The 19,913-nt window shown below is 39.5% G+C and overlaps 1 protein-coding gene across 1 annotated transcript in view; it reads right to left on the bottom strand.

Moving 5' to 3' along the window:
* Window positions 1–19,913, bottom strand: part of VANGL2 (VANGL planar cell polarity protein 2) — a 242,454-nt gene that overhangs the window by 31,784 nt on the left and 190,757 nt on the right. The window contains exons 7-8 of the mRNA XM_053705147.1: window positions 9,850–9,985; window positions 4,324–4,555 (exon numbers count right to left, since the gene is read on the bottom strand). Coding sequence (XP_053561122.1) covers window positions 4,324–4,555; window positions 9,850–9,985 — 368 coding nt within the window. The remainder of the gene's footprint in view (window positions 1–4,323; window positions 4,556–9,849; window positions 9,986–19,913) is intronic.

The raw sequence follows: 19,913 nt of genomic DNA, 5'->3' as shown, positions 1-19,913 counted from the left end.
GGATGTCATCTAGATAAGGTGCCACCGCTATGCCTCGCGGTCTTAGAACCGCCAGAAGTGAGCCCAGAACCTTTGTAAAAATTCTCGGGGCTGTAGCCAACCCGAAGGTAAGAGCTACAAATTGGTAATGCCTGTCTAGAAAGGCAAACCTTAGGAACCGATGATGATTCTTGTGAATCGGAATGTGAAGGTAGGCATCCTTTAAGTCCACTGTGGTCATGTACTGACCCTCTTGGATCATGGGTAAGATGGTCCGAATAGTTTCCATCTTGAATGATGGAACTCTGAGGAATTTGTTTAAGATCTTTAGATCCAAAATTGGTCTGAAGGTTCCCTCTTTTTTGGGAACCACAAACAGATTTGAATAAAAACCCTGTCCTTGTTCCGTCTGCGGAACTGGATGGATCACTCCCATTACTAGAAGGTCTTGCACTAAGCGTAGGAATGCCTCTTTCTTTATCTGGTTTGCAGATAATCTTGAAAGGTGAAATCTCCCTTGTGGAGGAGAAGCTTTGAAGTCCAGAAGATATCCCTGAGATATTAACTCCAACGCCCAGGGATCCTGAACATCTCTTGCCCACGTCTGGGTGAAGAGAGAAAGTCTGCCCCCTACTAGATCCGTTGCCGGATAGGAGGCTGTTCCTTCATGCTGTCTTGGAGGCAGCAGCAGGCTTTCTGGCCTGCTTGCCCTTGTTCCAGGACTGGTTAGGTTTCCAGGCCTGCTTGGATTGAGCAAAAGTTCCTTCTTGTTTTGAAGCAGAGGAAGTTGATGCTGCACCTGCCTTGAAATTTCGAAAGGCACGAAAATTAGACTGTTTGGCCCTTGATTTGGCCCTGTCCTGAGGAAGGGTATGACCCTTACCTCCAGTAATGTCAGCAATAATTTCTTTCAAACCAGGCCCGAATAAGGTCTGCCCCTTGAAAGGAATACTGAGTAATTTAGACTTTGAAGTCACGTCTGCTGACCAGGATTTAAGCCATAGCGCCCTACGCGCCTGGATGGCGAATCCAGAATTCTTAGCCGTTAGTTTAGTCAAATGAACAATGGCATCAGAAACAAAAGAATTAGCTAGCTTAAGTGTCCTAAGCTTGTCAATGATTTCAGTCAATGGAGCCGTATGGATGGCCTCTTCCAGGGCCTCAAACCAGAACGCCGCCGCAGCAGTGACAGGCGCAATGCATGCAAGGGGCTGTAAAATAAAACCTTGTTGAATAAACATTTTCTTAAGGTAACCCTCTAATTTTTTATCCATTGGATCTGAAAAAGCACAACTGTCCTCAACCGGGATAGTGGTACGCTTTGCTAAAATAGAAACTGCTCCCTCCACCTTAGGGACCGTCTGCCATAAGTCCCGTGTAGTGGCGTCTATTGGAAACATTTTTTTAAATATAGGAGGGGGGGGGGGGAGGGCACACCGGGTCTATCCCACTCCTTACTAATAATTTCTGTAAACCTTTTAGGTATTGGAAAAACATCAGTACACACCGGCACTGCATAGTATTTATCCAGTCTACACAATTTCTCTGGCACTGCAATTGTGTCACAGTCATTCAGAGCAGCTAACACCTCCCCAAGCAATACACAGAGGTTCTCAAGCTTATTAAAATTAGAAATATCTGAATCAGGTTTCCCAGAGACAGAGATGTCACCCACAGTCTGAAGCTCTCCGTCCTCATGTTCTGCATATTGTGACGCAGTATCAGACATGGCTCTTACAGCATCTACGCGCTCTGTATATCGTCTAACCCCAGAGCTATCGTGCTTGCCTCTAAATTCAGGCAATCTGGCTAATACCGCTGACAGGGTATTATCCATGATCGCAGCCATGTCCTGCAAAGTAATCGCTATGGGCGTCCCTGATGTACTTGGCGCCATATTAGCGCGAGTCCCTTGAGCGGGAGGCAAAGGGTCCGACACGTGGGGAGAGTTAGTCGGCATAACTTCCCCCTCGACAGAACCCTCTGGTGACAATTCTTTTATAGATAAAGACTGATCTTTACTGTTTAAGGTGAAGTCAATACATTTAGTACACATTCTCCTATGGGGCTCCACCATGGCTTTTAAACATAATGAACAAGTAGTTTCCTCTGTGTCAGACATGTTTGTACAGACTAGCAAGGAGACTAGCAAGCTTGGAAAACACTTTAAACCAAGTTAACAAGCAATATAAAAAACGTTACTGCGCCTTTAAGAAAAACAAATTGTCAAAATTTGAAATAACAGTGAAAAAAGGCAGTTACACTAACGAAATTTTTACAGTGTATGTAACAAGTTAGCAGAGCATTGCACCCACTTGCAAATGGATGATTAACCCCTTAATACCAAAAACGGAATAACAATGAAAAAAAAAAAAAACGCTTTTAAAACCAGTCACAACAACTGCCACAGCTCTACTGTGGCTGTTACCTTCCTCAAACGCAACTTTTGAAGCCTTTTGAGCCCTTCAGAGATGTCCTGTATCATGCAGAGGGAAGGTGAATGTCTCTGTCTGTAATTTTAGCTGCGCAGAAAAGTGCTAAAATAGGCCCCTCCCACTCATATTACAACAGTGGAAAGCCTCAGGAAACTGTTTCTAGGCAAAAATCAAGCCAGCCATGTGGAAAAAAACTAGGCCCCAATAAGTTTTATCACCAAGCATATATAAAAACGATTAAACATGCCAGGAAACGTTTTATATTGCACTTTTATGAGAGTATGTATCTCTGGTAATAAGCCTGATACCAGTCGCTATTAAATCACTGTATTTAGGCTTAACTTACATTAATCCGGTATCAGCAGCATTTTCTAGCAAATTCCATCCCTAGAAAAATGTTAACTGCACATACCTTATTGCAGGATAACCTGCACGCCATTCCCCCTCTGAAGTTACCTCACTCCTCAGAATATGTGAGAACGGCAGTGGATCTTAGTTACTTCTGCTAAGATCATAGAAAACGCAGGCAGATTCTTCTTCTAAATGCTGCCTGAGATAAAATAGTACACTCCGGTACCATTTAAAAATAATAAACTTTTGATTGAAGAAAAAAAACCAACTATAATACACCACTCTCCTCTTACTACCTCCATCTTTGTTGAGAGTTGCAAGAGAATGACTGGATATGGCAGTGAGGGGAGGAGCTATATAGCAGCTCTGCTGTGGGTGATCCTCTTGCAACTTCCTGTTGGGAAGGAGAATATCCCACAAGTAATGGATGATCCGTGGACTGGATACACTTAACAAGAGCAATAATCTGCAGCTCCTAAGAGACTGAGGGACGTGCGCCAACATGAGTGTAAACCCAACATGCACAAACTTTTTAAACAAAAAAGTGCCCATAATATAGCTAAATGAGTGTTTTGTTTTCTTTTCTTTTAAAAAAGCATGTAAAGTATATACTTACCAATAGACACACGTCCCTGCAACCGATTACAGAGGGTTTATGAAAGATTTCCCATGAGGTGAAACCATAGAATCATAAACCATACCCCAAATACATCCCCTCTGACAAGCACTGTACTCTGAGGATAAACCGGGCCTCAACATATAGACTGAAACCCCCTTTCTCTGAAGATCACATGTACATCTTCATTCTTCAACCACCTCCATCGGAGGCAAATTAAAGAATGGATGTATGTGGGAGGGGTTTAGAAATATTTGCCTCCTACTAGTTGTAGAGAAGAGTAATTCCTATGAGTAATGGATTGTGGATTCTCATCACCTGTATGAAACACAGCCATTTCAAATACAGAAATAAACATGAAAGAACAATTTGCCATACATTTAATACTGTGTAGTAGGTATATCAATTAATTTGAAACACATTAAAAAATGGACATTAATCACTTTGATATGGTAATATAAAATGATAAATCATATATATTATATATATAAAAAAAAGTCTGCAATATACTTTTATTTATTTTGTCCCCTTTTCCTAATTCTAATCTGAAATTATGAGCTTTTCAGTTTGTGTTAGAAATGGAAGTGAAGAATACTGTTCTATTTCACATAGCCATTCACTGAACACTTTAGTGACCTACTTATAACTACCCCTAAATTGGCCACAGCAGAAAAGTTAACCTAAGTTACAACATGGCATCTCCCATTGTTTTAAAGATACTATAACTTCACACTTATTGTCTCAATATTTAAACCGCTAAAGAAACTTTTAAAAAATATATCTGTTATTCTCAGACTAATATTTTCTATAAATGCATCATTCTATCTAGCATTTGTTTAGTGTTTAATGTCACTTTAAGAGGAAACAAATTGTATAGTACAGTACCCCTTTAATTCTTAGTTATGAAAGTTACATAGGGTCATATAAAAGAGCATGTCTGACCTTTGGAGTCATGTCATGAGTGATGCAGAATTCCAGGTGGTGTAATATACTCTCCATGGTGTGATAGGGCTGTTGTTTTGTAGTTCTAAGGTACTTCTGCATGGCTCTTGCCATTGAGGCAAATATTGCCTGAGCTGCCTCTCTGGGATCCATTATTTCCCGGGGATTTTTCTGGTCCTCTTCCTGAAGACGTTTAATATGTGTGAAGGCCTCTTCCACAGCTACAACAAGCCTGCAAAAGTACATTCATTAAAGATAAAGGACCCTCAAGAGTTCAACAAGATCACTTTTCCCCTAAAATTGTGTAGTTAATATTTAGAGGTATTGATCTTATTTCAAAAAAGTTTGGTGTTGTTTAAGGAACAAACTGGTCACTACAATATTTGTAGAAAAATGCTTTATTCAAACTACAAATCAATTATTATACATATTGTATTGGTTTCCCTATACTACAGTCCTTTTCTAGTAACACTGATGTGATGAATTAATCTTAATACAACAATAAAAATGCCATTTAATGCAGGGCTCAGCAAGGCTACCTTACATGTGGCATATGGTGCCCCTCCCACCTTACTCAATGTTTTGAGGCCTATTAGAAAAACACCTGAGTATCTCTTAATTAACCATGTGGGTTAAAAAACCCTAACACAAGCCACAATGACCCCTTTAGTCCCTTCAAAAAACGTTATAATTGCAACATTTACTGAACAAACAAAAACGTTTTTTTTTGTTTGTTTTTTGTTTTTTTTTTCTAACAGTGTCACCAGTAACAAATGAGCCCTTCAAGCAAGCTGAAATTCCTATCCAAGTGTCTGAATACAGCTTACCCTTCCCTCATGGGGATAGTGCCAGCCTTTTCTATCTGAACATATCTCATATGCAGCTTAGCATGCAAACCGTTCCCCCAACTGAAGTTTTCCTGTACTCTTCAGCCCTAGTGAGAACAGCAGTGGATCTTAGTTACAAAGTGCTAAGATCATAATCCTCCTTGCAGAAATCTTCATCTCTTTTCTGCCAGAGAGTAAATAGTACACACCGGCACCATTTAAAATAAACTTTTGCTTGAGAAATAAAAAACTAACATTTTTGTCACCACACTCGCTCTGCACTTCTAGAGTAGGCAAAGAGAATGACTGGGGGGTGGAGCTAAGGGGGGAGCTATACAGACAGCTCTGCTGTGGGTGCTCTCTTTGCCACTTCCTGTAGGGGAGGAGAATATCCCACAAGTAAGGATGAATCCGTGGACTCGATACATCTTACAAGAGAAGTACTATTAAAAACAGGGGCACTTTCATTCATTAAACTTTTAAAAAACAAAAAAAGACGGTGCAATGTAAATACTTAGTTTTTCGTTAGGAAACCCAAACCGTGATCCTCTGTACTCACCCCAGCAATGAGCGGGCGGAGGATCGCGGTCTGTCTTTGGTAAAGAAAAAGGTAAGTATTTAAAAAAAAAAAAAAAATGCTGCAATGTAAAGTTTCATGAATGACAGTGCTCCTGTTTTTAATAGTATTGTTAAAAACCGGACACTCATTCATTCAACTTTATAATGTAAAAAAATAAAATGTTCCCTGGCTGACCACCACTGTCCCTTTCTAAAAATAAAACAGATAAACCCTTCTGTAGAGGGAAGCGGCAGTCAACCCTAAGCATCACCAGAGTCAAGGGACCTTTTGTAGTATTCTAAATGGGAACAAGCTAAAACCCTATAGGGAAATCATGGAAGCAGTTGCCTGCCTCTTAATCCTGATATACACATACACAATTAGCGAGTTACCTACATTCTCACAGACAAAAACTAACTGATCACTTGTCCCAAACAGATTTTGAAAAGCTATTCCATAGGCAACATTTATGTTGTATTAGGTTTGTCTTTACTGTTGAAGACTACATTTAAAAATAATAATAATAATAAAAGCTATGAACTACAGAAAGGGAATAAGCCTCACATACTCCCATTACAAAGGATTACAGACTGTTATGCTCTGGAATAACGTCCAAAGAAGAGTAGCACCGTTCTTAAGTGTATATAGTATTTATCGGAACATCATCAAATCACACGACGACGTTTCGTTCTACATATGTTGCAAGATTAAGGTAATGTAGATCGAAACTGTGTGTGATTTGGGGATGTTCCAATAAATACTATATACACTTAAAGGACCAGTCAATACAGTAGATTTGCATAATCAACAAATGCAATATAACAAGACAATGCAATAGCACTTCAAATGAGTAGATTTTTTTTCTGACAATTTTAAAAGTTATGTCTTTTTCCACTCCCCCTGTACCATGTGACAGCCATCAGCCAATCACAAATGCACACACGTACCATGTGACAGCCATCAGTCATTCACAAATGCATACACACTTATTCTTGCACATGCTCAGTAGGAGCTGGTGACTCAAAAAGTTTAAATATAAAAAGACTGTGCACATTTAGTTAATGGAAGTAAATTGGAAAGTTGTTTAAAATGGCATGCTCTATCTGAATAATAAAAGTTTCAGTTTGATTGAGTGTCCCTTTAAGAACGGTGCTGCTATTCTTTGGACTTTTTACAGTTTTTGGGTTTATACACGACCCTATAGCATGCACCTACAGAACCTTGGAAGTGGTGGACACCTATCTTTGTAATTATTATGCTCTGGAGTTGCAGGTTTTAGTTATTATAAGAACTCTCGTTAAGTTACCCTCAACATAATGTCAAAGAATACACATCTTTTTGTTAATTTAAAATACATATATAAAACGCAATTTTTTACTTTTAAATATATATTTTTTATTTTATTTTTATTTTTTGCTATGGATTAAATGCCTCTCCTTTCTGTTCCAGATGAGGATATGGCCAGTGATTAGACTTATCACCTTTGTGCATTTGAAAATTAATTAAACAGAGCATTTAAATTATATTTTTTACATTAGAATGCCCCTTAATGAAATTTCCCTCTATTTTATGACTTGTTGACAATTATGCAAAATAATGTAAATTGAGCACAATCCTAATCTCCAAAATAAATAAATGTGTTGATTGCTGCAGGGAAGGAACATGGAACTGTCTGATTACTAGGTTAATAAAAAAAAACAATAGCCTCCAATTAGAATGGTGTAAAGTTGTGAATAGTGAAATGTGGTATCCAAGTTATTTTACTACTCAGGCATGGGGCTAATTTAAATGGACACAGAGTGGAAAAATAAAATAAAATGTTCGAAATATGTTTATTGACTTTGTGAATATCCAGAGGAACAATGCACTACACTTTGACCTAGCTAAAAACATTTGGACAAGAGTTACGCATATATCCACCAATCACAAGCTAGCTACCAGCAGTGCATTGCTCCTACAGAGCTTACCTAGATATGTGCTTTTCAATAAAAAAAAAAACATACCAAGAGAAAATAGTACATTTGGTAGCAGAAGTAAAGTGAAAAATCTTTTACTCCCTATTTGTTGCACTGCTCAGAAGAGTTGCCAATAGGGATATCTCCTAGTATCCTGATAGGCCAGTCAAGATAGAAACATAGATTTTGACGGCAGATAAGAGCCATAGCCCCAAGTCTGCTCTGTATTTCCTAAAAGTATAAACTTATCTAGTTTGTAGGACAGTCTTATGCTTATCCCAGGCATTCTTAAAGTCCCCCAGAGTGTTTGCCATTACCATCTTTTGTGGAAGCTTATTCCATTAAAGTGAAGGTAAAGTTTATGTAATTTGAATATATCTATGTATTCCTTGAACATAGAATATGCTAATCGCTAACTTTATTTTATAAAAAAAATTATATTTGTCTTTTTTTTTAAACTATATTTTTCCCTACCGTTCTGTCCATAACTCCTCCCAACCTCTACATCCGGTTTGTAATGTGCTGTTACGTATAGAGTGATCCTACCCGGCTCTATACGTAACAGCAGGAGCGCGTTCACGATGAGCAATCTAACTGCGCATGCGCGATTCTAAGCGCACCCATCTCCCTTCAACCAACATTAACTGGCCTTAAGCAGAAACAGTACGCATGCGCGAAACTAGAACGCCCGGTGTAGTCTTTGATTGAGAAATAGACTCTAGCGCATGCGCAGTATAGCGAGTGGGCGGATGACGTCGGGTCACGGGCACCTAACGGCCAGAAATTCAACTGGTTGCTCTAAAAACGTGACCAGAAATAAAATAAAAAAATACAGAGCGGGATGATTGTGAAAATCGGCAAAAAAGGATTTTAAATAGAAAATAATGGCTTTTGAAGTAATAATGTAAAAAATCATGAATGAAAGTCCCATTCATTTTTAAAAAATAATTGGATTCTGTATCAGTGTCAAGGTAACTTTACCTTCACTTTAATCAATCACCCTTTCTGTAAAGTCCCGTTCCTCATTTGTAACAGTCAGTAAAGTGTCATTGACTTGAACTGATGTTTGGATTTTTCTTCCCTAAATGCATAATTTTAACACTTTGCAGTGTTAAACTTTAGATCAGTCATTTGTCCAATCCTCCAATTATTGTATATAACTTCTTATTTTGTCTACCTGCCCTGGAACATCTACTCTATTACAAATTTTTGTATCATCTGCAAACAGACATACTTTGCGGATATCTCTGATAAATGTTAAACAAAACAGGCTCCAGAACTGAACACTGATGAACACCACTAGTCTGATATGATCTCCCTGAAGTAACACCATGCTGATTTTGGTCCTCTATATTGTTTGTCTTTATGCAGGTCATAATTCTTTCTCCCAACTACTGAAATTAAACTTACTGGCCTGTAGCCAGATTCTTCCCTACTGCCCTTTTTATGACGAGGTACATTATTCGCTATTCTCCAATCATCTGGAACAATTCCTGTCAATAGTGACAGATTAAACAGATCAGTTAATAGGGCAGATAGCACTGATTGAAGTTCCTTTAAAACCCTTTAATAACCTTAGTTTTTCTTCTTTGCTGATATATCTAAAGAAGGTTTTGTCCCCTTGTTTTACTGACTGTGCTATGTTCTCTTCTGCATGCACTTTAAACTTCCTAATTAACTGCTTGGTCTTTTATTGGATTCTCCATATTTGGATATCATCATCCGACTGTGTGTGACTTTTTTTTACTACTTCTTATTTTTGAAAACCATATTGGTTTCCGCTTTCTTTTACAGACGTCTAATACAGTGTGCGATTACATCTAAAATGGCACCCTTCAAAAATTCCCACTGTTCTTGAACGTCCGTAATAAGGGTTTACCCTTTTAAAATAGTTGTTTAGGTATTCTCCCATGTACGAAAAATCAGCCTTCCTAAAGTCCAAAACTTTTGTTTTAGTCTGGGTGGACAGTATCTGCACATGAATACTAAACCAAAGATTGATTATCACTGGATCCTTTTTATTTATGCAGTTCCAAGATCTAGAATGGATTTTGTAACTGCATAAATAAAAAGGTCAAGTGTATAATTGATTAAGTAAAATATGGTGTTTTATGTCCATTTAAATAGCTATCTATATTTGAGCTTTAAATACGTTATTTTCTCATTCTTAAAAGTCATGGCATACCTAGCCTTCCTTTTTCGCACTCTGCGCTCATGTTCAGCTTCTTCGTAATAATATTCGTTGTGGCTGTTGTCTCTTCTTCTGGCAGCTGCTGCAATCACAGCTCTGGATTGTCCAGTGGAGTTGTTGGTAGTGTTTTCTATTAAAAAAATAAAAAAATAAAGAAGGAAACTATTAAAATCAGATTTTTTATTTTATTTTTAAAAACATTGAAGCATCATCATTAAAGTACAATTATAAACATCCATAGTAAATTTTTCTATATAATTAGTTTTTTTTCTTTAAACTGTTTCAGGTGTTGCTATCCGAGTGGTTCTGTGATGCATTGAGAAGTGAAGAATATGTGGAAAAGTAAGAATGTGTGTAGGAAAACATAGAAGAAGAAAAAAAACATAGGTTCAGAGAGACTGTTAAACCTTTTCTTCCTAAATAAAGAAGCACACTATGTTCAGGGACCCTGTCAAATCATGGCCCTGGCTCAAAAAACTTCTGGCTACCAATACATTTTGGATAATGATATATATTTATGCAAAACCCTTAGCTGGCTCCTTTAAAAAAAAGTCCTGGCTCCTATGTGACAAATTTGTCAATGTCTGTGCAAGGGATACTATTGAGAGTGAGGTGTGAAGTGACAGAAGAAAGAGGGCATAAAGTAGAGTGAGAGGAAAGGAGAATAAGAGGCCCTATAAATGGTAAAATGATCAGAGAGACAGTAAAGGGACATGTGACCAACATAGTCAATGCCAGGAACATTGCTGCTTTAATTATTTAATATCCTGGAATCTTTTCAGAAATCAGTTAAAAATACACTTATGGCAAAAATAGCAGTGTCTCATTAAGAAAAATCTCTAAAAGCCAATGGTTTCAGGCCTACCCAAAGCTATTCCTTGAATAAATAAAATAAAATAATGTTTAGCATATTCCATCTGTTTGCTATACAGGATTGGAAATGGTGTTCTAAAAGTTAAATTTTGATATTTTTACGATCCTGGGAAAGATTCAAAGATGACCTTCAAGTGATTTAAAACAAGAAGCATCCGTATTGAACTCCAATTCCAAGAGATTACCAAACATTTGAATGTAAAAATAATAAGATGAATGCATAACATAATACATTACAGGGAGGATTCTTGGAAAGAAAAACAAATTAATTTTGAGAATATGGACAAATAATGCATGGTTATGACAGGCAAAAACATCTTATATTAATAGAAATTATACAGCTGTTCAAAGGATCTAGCTAGAAAACATTTAATTTAGAATGTTATACCAATGAACAAGAATAGATCACTACTTGTGGGTAAAGGAAAGGAGGATTCCTGCTTAAAATCATCTAAGCGAGTTGCTGGCCATTCTGTATATTGTGTTTAAAGGGATATGAAACCCCAAATTTTTCTTTCATGATTCAGATAAGAGCGTGTGATATCTAACAATTAATTTACTTTTATTATTAATTCTTCTTCCTTTTCTTGGTATATTTTGTTGAAAAGCAGGGACATGCTTAGGAGCCAGACCATTTCAGGAGTGCTCTAGATGCCTATGTATCTCTTCAACACAGAATATCATGGAAATTACGCAAATTTGATATTAGAAGCAAATTGTAAACCATTTTTACTTGTAATGGTATGCTCTGTCTGAATCACAAAAAAAACTTTTTTTGGTTTCATATTCCTTTAATGGGCTTTTTCACCAAAGTTTGTCTATGGTTAACTGCCATTGCCACTAAATGCAAACTGATGTCTTTGATTGCCTGGTGAGCACCCAGAGCTGTGAATTTTGTCAGTTATAAAAAAAAGTTTTGCCAGAGGCAAGGGGTGAGTAGTCTTTCTGGTGTTAAAGTGAAGCCCACTTGCATTAGATATATAAATGTACAATGCCCATCAAGCCTAAAAAAAAGCCTGAATATTTTAAAACATAAGGGACATTGAACTCAAAATTAAACATATAAAAGATTTAAGCCTATTAAAAACAATCATGCATTATCAATTTCATTAAGATTTAATTACTTTTAGTTTTGCCTACATAGTGCAGATTACAGAGCAATCAGTCATTTTGCTTTGTATAAACCAGTGTTTTCTGGTAGGCTTGCACAGATGTGGAAGTGATTCTAATTTATTAGGGATCATTAGTAGGCATTACACCACTTAAAGGGATAGACAGGTTTAACATTGAAATTGTCAGGGTGTGCATTTCAATTATAGATTGAAGCATGTTTGCAATATACTTCTACTAGCAAAAACAAAATTTATGCTTACCTGATAAATGTATTTCTTTTTTGACACAAAGAGTCCACAGATCATCTTAATTAATAATGGGATATTCACCTCCTGGTTAGCAGGAGGCGGGCAAAGAGCACCACAGCAGAGCTGTTAAATATCACCTCCCTTCACTCCCAACCCAGTCATTCGACGGAAGTAAAGGAGAGAAAGGAAGTAACAAGGTGCAGAGGTGTCTGAAGTTTATAATAACCAACAACCTGTCTCATACAAAAAACAGGGCGGGGCATGGACTCATCGTGTAAAAAAAAAAACAAAAAAAAAAACACATCAGGTAAGCATAAATTTTGTTTTCTTTTTAATGACACGGATCATCTTAATTACTAATGGGAACCAATACCCAAGCTACAGTACACAGATGATACGGGAGGGACAAGACAGGGAACCTAAACAGAAGGCACCACTGCTTGAAGAACCTTTCTCCCAAAAGCGGCCTCAGCTGAGGCAAAAATGTCAAATTTGTAGAATTTTGAAAAAGTGTGAAGAGAGGACTAAGTTGCAGCCTTGCAAATCTGTTACACAGAAGCAACATTTTTTGGACGCCCATGAGGGAGCAACAGCCCTCATGGAATAAGTCGTAACTCTTTGGAGGCTGTTGTCCAGCAGTCTCATATGTAAAACGGAAGATACTCTACAGCCAGAAAGAAAGAAAAGTAGCCATAGCTTTCTGTCCCTTTCCTGAGAAAACCACAAACAAAGAAGACTGACGACAGTCCTTAGTCGCTTGCATGTAAAAACTTGAAAGCACGGACCACGTCCAAATTAAACAGAAGTTTTTCCTTCTGAGAAAAAAGGATTAGGACACAAGAAAAGACCAACAATCTCCTGATTAATGTTCAGATCAGAAACAACCTAAGGAAGAAATCCTAAGTTAGTACGTAAAACTACCTGATCTTAATGGAAGTAAGATAAGGAGACTCATACTGAAATGCCGAGAGCTCTGACACTCTCCGAGCAGAAGAAATAGCAACAAGAAATAAAACTTTCCAAGATAACAACTCAATATCTAAAGGAAAGAATAGGCTCAAACAGAGCCCCTTGAAGAACTCTGAAAACTAAATTCAGACTCCATGGAGGAGTAACTGGTATGAACACAGGGCTGATCCTGACCAAGGCCTGACAATATGATTGTACACCTGGGACATCTACCAGACGTTTGTGTAACATAGAGAGACAGAGTTTTTACCCGTTAGGGAACTTGACGATAAATCTTCCTCCAAATCCTCTTGGAGAAAAGACAAAAATCTAGAAATCCTATCTACTCTATGAGTAGTCCATGGATTCACACCTTTAGAGATATTTACGCCATATCTTATGATACATTTTCACTAATAACAGGCTTTCGAGCCTGAATCATGGTCACAATGACAGAGTTAGAAAAACACTGCTTGTATAATAAGTGTTCAATCTCTAAGCAGTCAGTTTCAGATAAACCAGATTTGGGTGAAGGAGGGGCCCATGAATTAGAAGATCCTTACGCAACGGAAGTCTCCAAGGTGGCAGAGATGATATGTCCACCGGATCTGCATACCAATCCTACAAGGCGAAGTCGGTGCTATGAGGATCACCATAGCCCTCTCCTGCTTGATTCTAGCAATGGCCCAAGGAAGAAAGGCAAACAGAGGAAAAAACTGGAGAACAATTTCAGATGGTGTTTCCACTCCCCTGGATGAAAGGACTGCCTGCGCAGGAAATCACCCTCCCAAATGGTCCACCCTTGGGATGTAGCTCGCCAACAGGCAGCAAGAATAGGCCTCCGCCCACTGAATTATTTTGGATACCTCTGTCATCGCTAAGGAACTCCTCGTTCCTCCCTGATGATTAATGGAATCCACTGACGTCATTTTGATCGACTGGAACCTGGTAAACTGGACTGAGGCTAACTGAGGCCAGGCCAGAAGAACATGGTAGAACATTCTCAGCTCCAGAATGTTTATAGGAAGAAGAGAGTCCAAACCCCCTGAGCCCTTAGGAAGCACCAGTAGTATTCGAGGAGACAAATTTGTATAATCTCCTATCCATTGCCTGAGCATGCTTAACTGCAGAGGTCTGAGATGGAACCAAGCAAATGGGATGATGTCCACCATCAGCCCGATTACCTCCATGCACTGAGCCACTGAAGGCCGAGGAGTGGACTAAATGACTAAATAAGTATCAATAAACTGTGATTTCCTGACATTCTGTCAGAAAAATCTTCAATGATATGGAATCTATAATGGTTCCCAAGAAAGTTACCCTTGTGCATGGGACTAAGGAATTCTTTTCCAAATTTACTTCCACCCGTAAGACCACAGGAAGGATAACACCAAGTCCATGTGAAATCTTGCTAGCTGTAAGGATGGCGCCTGGACTAGAATGTCGTCCAGATAAGACGCCACTGCAATGTCCCATAACCGAAGCACCGCCAACAGCGCTCCCAGAGCCTTCAAAAACTCAGAGCTGAGGCAAGACTGAAAGGAAGAGCCACGAAATGGAAGCGTGTGTCCAACTTCCGATTGGCACATGAAGGTACGCGTCCTTTAAATCCACTGTTGTCATAAATTGACCCTCTTGGATCAATCAAAGGAAGAATGGAACAAATAGTTGCCATCTTGAAGGACGGTACACTAAGAAAATCTGTTTAGACTCTTGGGATCTAAAAAGTGGTCTGAAGGTTCCCTCTTTTTTTGGAAACCACAAACTGATTGGTATATAAAAAAAAACGACCCAGTAACCTGTATTGGAACTGGAACAATCCCAGGTCTAAGATGTCTCTTACGCAGTGTGAACACCTCTCCTTTTGTCTGATCTGCAGATAATCTTGAAAGCAGAAAACCTGCCTCTGGGAGGAAAACTGTTGAACTCTAATTTGAATCCTTGGGATACTATTTCCTATTGCCCAGGGATTCTGAACATCTCGAACCCAAGCCTGAGCGAAGACTGAAAGTCTGCCCCCTACAAGATACGATCCCGGATCGGGGGTATGTCCGTCATGCTGTCTTTGATTCAACAGCAGGTTATTTGGATCCTTTTTTTTTTTTTTTTTTTTTACATTCTTTAAAATTTCAAAGGAGATTATTTCCGTCAAGCCAGGTTCCAACAAGGTCTTCCTCTTGTAATGAATCGTTAAAGGCTTAGCCTTAGAGCATACATCCGTAGAACAAGGCTCTAACCATAAAGCTCTGTGAGCTGGAACAGAGAAACCTGAAACCTATGCTCCCATTTCGATAACTTGAAGGGAAAATTTTGAAATAAAGGAATTAGCCAATTTGAAAGCCTTTATCCTATCCTGGTTTTTATCCAGGGGAGTTTCTGACTTAATAGCATCAGACAACGCATTAAACCAATATGCCGACGCACTAGTGATGGTAGAAAAGTACACAGCTGGGTGCCATTGTAAGCCCTGGTGTACATCCCTTTTCTAATTTTCATCCATAGGATCTTTGATAAATCCAACTATCCTCTAAGGGTATAGTAGTTCTCTTAACTAAGCTGGAAACTACTCTTTCCACCCTAGGGAATGTTTGCCCAGCCTCCTTAGCCGAGTTGGCTATGGGAAACATCCTTTTAAATATAGGGAATGCAGTCTTTTCCATTCCTTATAAACTTACTGGACGGCGGACACACTGGGATAGAATGCACCTGTATTGTCTGAGTCACCCCGGGTAGCTAAAACCTCCTAAAGTAACAAATGGAGGAGTTCAAGATAAAAAAAAAAAAACTGAAAGAAAAACAACCTCAGGATCAAATAAAAGATATTATTCCATCTGAGCCTGAGAATTCTCTCAGATAATCCAGACGTATCCTCCTCTTTCAGGTAATAGGGAAGAACCATTCGGAATAGTAACTACTGAATCAATCAATTTTCTTTATTCTAAATGATTGAAAATAATTCCTCTAGTTATGTTTTCTACCCCGTGGGAAAAAAACAAATGCATGAAATGCAGAGTAACTCCGGGTGGAGTTGAAAAGGAAGCGCAGGGCACTTCATGTGGGCTATAAAGTTTAGCGGGACACTATAGGAGAAATTTGTGGCATAGATTGACCATTGTCAACAGACTCCTAAACAGCAATCGCCTTAGAAGGAGTATGTTCAGAAAAATGGAGACTTTTTTTAAAAAACAAAAATTGACACATAAAATGTTACTGTCTCTTTAATTTTTAAAAAGTAACTCATTTTTTGTGTGCTCTTGTTCCATCCTAAGTCACAAAGGATGAAACAATAAACAGCTGAATTGTTACTGTCTCTTTAAATTCTAAACTGTACCTTTTTATTTTTAGTGTGCAAAACAAACTAAAATAGTACTTAAGTAATGCAGAAGTTAACCACACCTCAGCTAAACCTTGCTGAGGTGTCCATCTGCCCTTCTAATAGGTTTTGCTATAAACATAATATAACATAAAAAATAACGGAACTGCAGAGTGTCTTAGAATTATTGTTCTTTAATTCCAGTTGCTGCAAAGGGGAGACTGATTGAAGGTAATTGCCACTAGTTTCATAACGGACTGCGATCAGCAGGGACCCTATCATATGCTCTACTAAATGAGTGCATTATGATCCGGACCATAGCTGCAATCTCTATGACCACTATGCACAGGGTAAATTCCGTTTCCGACAACTGAGTTAGAGAATAGAGTGTGAGGTCCAAATCGGCGCCACTACGCTCCCATTTCCGTAGGTCCGCCCATCATGGGCGTCACAACATCAGGCTCTCTTCTCGATACAACCTTAACTCACTAGGTGCGCAGCCCAAAATGGCGCCACCCGAATCTCCGCCCATCGTGGGCGTTGCATAGCAAGCACCAGGTCACCATTATCCTAACTAAGATGCTTAACTTAGTAGGATCATGGAGTTAATATAACAACCATTACCGCACCGGGAGTCCAAGAACCTATCTGGGGGCAAATTAAATAATGGAACTGCATGGCTACTACTTTGTATATAGTGGCTAGCAAAAAATGTGACCAAAGAGTCTCCGCTACTCAGGAAAAACTTTTTTTCTCAATAAAAAAACCCCCAGAAATAAGCCACCATCTCCACAGCCTCAGTGCCTGCTATACAACCCTGTCACTTTGAAATCACTCCCTTTAATGTATAGGAGTTATATCCCATGAATAAAGTGCTTCACTCATCTGAGATTTTAGACCCAGAATAAAAAAAAGTCAGCAATTGCCTTTGTATTCTGCCCGACAGCAGGGCAGCTCAGCAGGTCTAGGAGGTCCTCTCCCTCCCATAGGCCTGTGGAGAAAGATAAAGCCCGAGTCATCTTTTACTTAGGCTATCAGGATTAGAGCAGCATAAATGTATATGAGGCGCAGTGAGTATTATGTCCCACAAGCTCCCATTGCTTTAAAGCCACCAAAAGCTCTACTGTAGAGACTGATATGGACTACGGCTACACCCTAAAACAAATTAGCACAATCTTGCACTACTTTAAAAATAATAAAAACTCTTGATTGAAGAATCTATACTAACACCTCACTTTACCTCTTCCTATCACTAACGTAGGCAAAGAGAATGACTGGGGTGGGAGGGAAGGTAGGAGCTATTTAACAGCTCTGTTGTGGTGCTCTTTGCCGCCTCCTGCTGACCAGGAGGTGAATATCCCATTAGTAATTAAGATGATCCATGGACTCATCGTGTCTTAAAAAAGAAATCTTTAGTCGCCTGCAGATAAAATTTTAAGGCACGAACCACGTCCAAATTATGTAGAAGCCTTTCCTTCTGAGGAGGAGGATTAGGACACAAGGAAAGAACAACAATCTCTTGATTAATGTTCCAATCAGTAACAACCTTAGGAAGAAAACCCAGTTTAGTACGTAAAACTACCTTATCTGAATGAAAAATAAGGTTAGGGGATTCGTACTGCAAAGCCAAAAGCTCTGGTACTCTGGGAGCAGATGAAATAGCAACAAGAAACAAAACTTTCCAAGATAACAACTTAATATCTAAGGAATGCATAGGCTCAAACGGAGCCCCTTGAAGAACCTTAAGAACTAAATTAAGACTCCAGGGAGGAGTAACTGGTTTGAACACAGGCCTGACCTTGACCAAGGCCTGCCAGACGCGTGTGTAACAAAACGGATAAGGCAGAGATTTGACCCCTTAGGGAACTTGTTGATAATCCTTTCTCCAAACCCTCTTGGAGAAACTATAAAATTCAAGGAATCCTAACTCTACTCCATGAGTAGCCCTTGGACTCACACCAATAGAGATATTTATGCCATATCTTGTGGTAAATCCTTCTAGTGACAGGCTTACGAGCCCGAATCATGGTCTCAATGACTGATTCTAAAAAGCCCCGCTTGGATAAAATAAAGCATTCAATTTCCAAGCAGTCAGCTTCAGAGAAACTAGATTTGGGTGAAGATAGGGCCCTTGAATTAGAAGGTATTTCCTCAACGGAAGTCTCCAAGGTGGCAGAGATGACATTTCCACCAGATCTGCATACCAAATCCTGTGAGGCAAAGCCAGTGCAATGAGGATCACTGATGCCCTCTCCTGTTTGATTAGAGCAATGACCCGAGGAAGAAGAGCAAACGGAGGAAATAGGTATGCTAGACTGAAGATCCAAGGAACTGCCAGAGCATCTATCATTTCCGCCTGGGGGTCCCTGGACCTCGATCTGTATCTAGGGAGCTTGGCATTCTGTCGAGATGCCATGAGATCTAATTCCAGTTGACCCCACTTGAGAATCAGGCTATAAAACACTTCCGGATGGAGTTCCCACTCCCCCGGATGAAAGGTCTGCCTGCACAGGAAGTCAGCCTCCCAGTTGTCCACCCCTGGGATGTGGATCGCCGACAGGCAGCAAGAATGGGCCTCCTCCCCCAAGGAATTATTTTGGTTACCTCGGTCATCGCTAAGGTACTCCTCGTTCCTCCCTGATGATTGATGTAAGGCACTGAATTTATATTGTCCGACTGGAACCTGATAAACTGGACCAAGGCTAACTGGGGCCAGGCCAGAAGAGCATTGAAGATCGCTCTTAGCTCCAGAATGTTTATAGGAAGAACAGACTGTGACTGAGTCCAAACTCCCTGAGCCTTTAGGGAGCCCCAGACTGCTCCCCACCCTAGAAGGCTGGTGTCTGTTGTCACAATCACCCAAGATGGTCAGCAAAAGCAGGTTCCCTGGGAGAGATGATCCCGAGACAACCACAATTGAAGGGAATCCCTTGTCTCCTGCTCCAGTAGTATTCGAGGAGACAAATCTGCATAATCACCGTTCCATTGCCTGAGCATGCTTAACTGCAGAGGTCTGAGGTAAAACCGAGCAAACGGGATGATGTCCATTGCCGCCACCATCAGCCCAATTACCTCCATGCACTGAGCCACTGATGGCTGAGGAGTGGACTGAAGGACAAGTATTGATAATCTTTGATTTCCTGACCTCTGTCAGAAAAAAAATCATTTATAGGGAATCTATTATGGTTCCCAAGAAAGTTACCCTTGTATTTGGGACTAAGGAACGCTTTTCCAAATTTACCTTCTACCCGTGAGATCACAGGAAGGATAAAATCATGTCCGTGTGGGATCTTGCTTGTTGTAAGGATGATGCCTGAACTAGGATGTCGTGCAGATAGAGTGCTATTGCGATGCCCCATAACCAAAGCAACGCCAACAGCAATCCCAGAACCTTTGTGAAAATTCTGGGAGCTGTGGCAAGACCGAAAGAAAGAGCCAAGTGTTTGTTCAGAAAGGCAAATCTTAGGAACTTGTGATGGTCCCTGTGAATAGGAACATGCAGGTACGCGTCCTTTAAATCCACTGTTGTCATAAATTGACCCTCTTGGGTCAAAGGAAGAATG

Source organism: Bombina bombina, chromosome 1 (assembly GCF_027579735.1).
Source record: "Bombina bombina isolate aBomBom1 chromosome 1, aBomBom1.pri, whole genome shotgun sequence".
Taxonomy (NCBI): Eukaryota; Metazoa; Chordata; class Amphibia; order Anura; family Bombinatoridae; genus Bombina; species Bombina bombina.
Note: the sequence above shows the minus strand (reverse complement) of the source record. Positions and strands in the feature narration are given on the sequence as shown.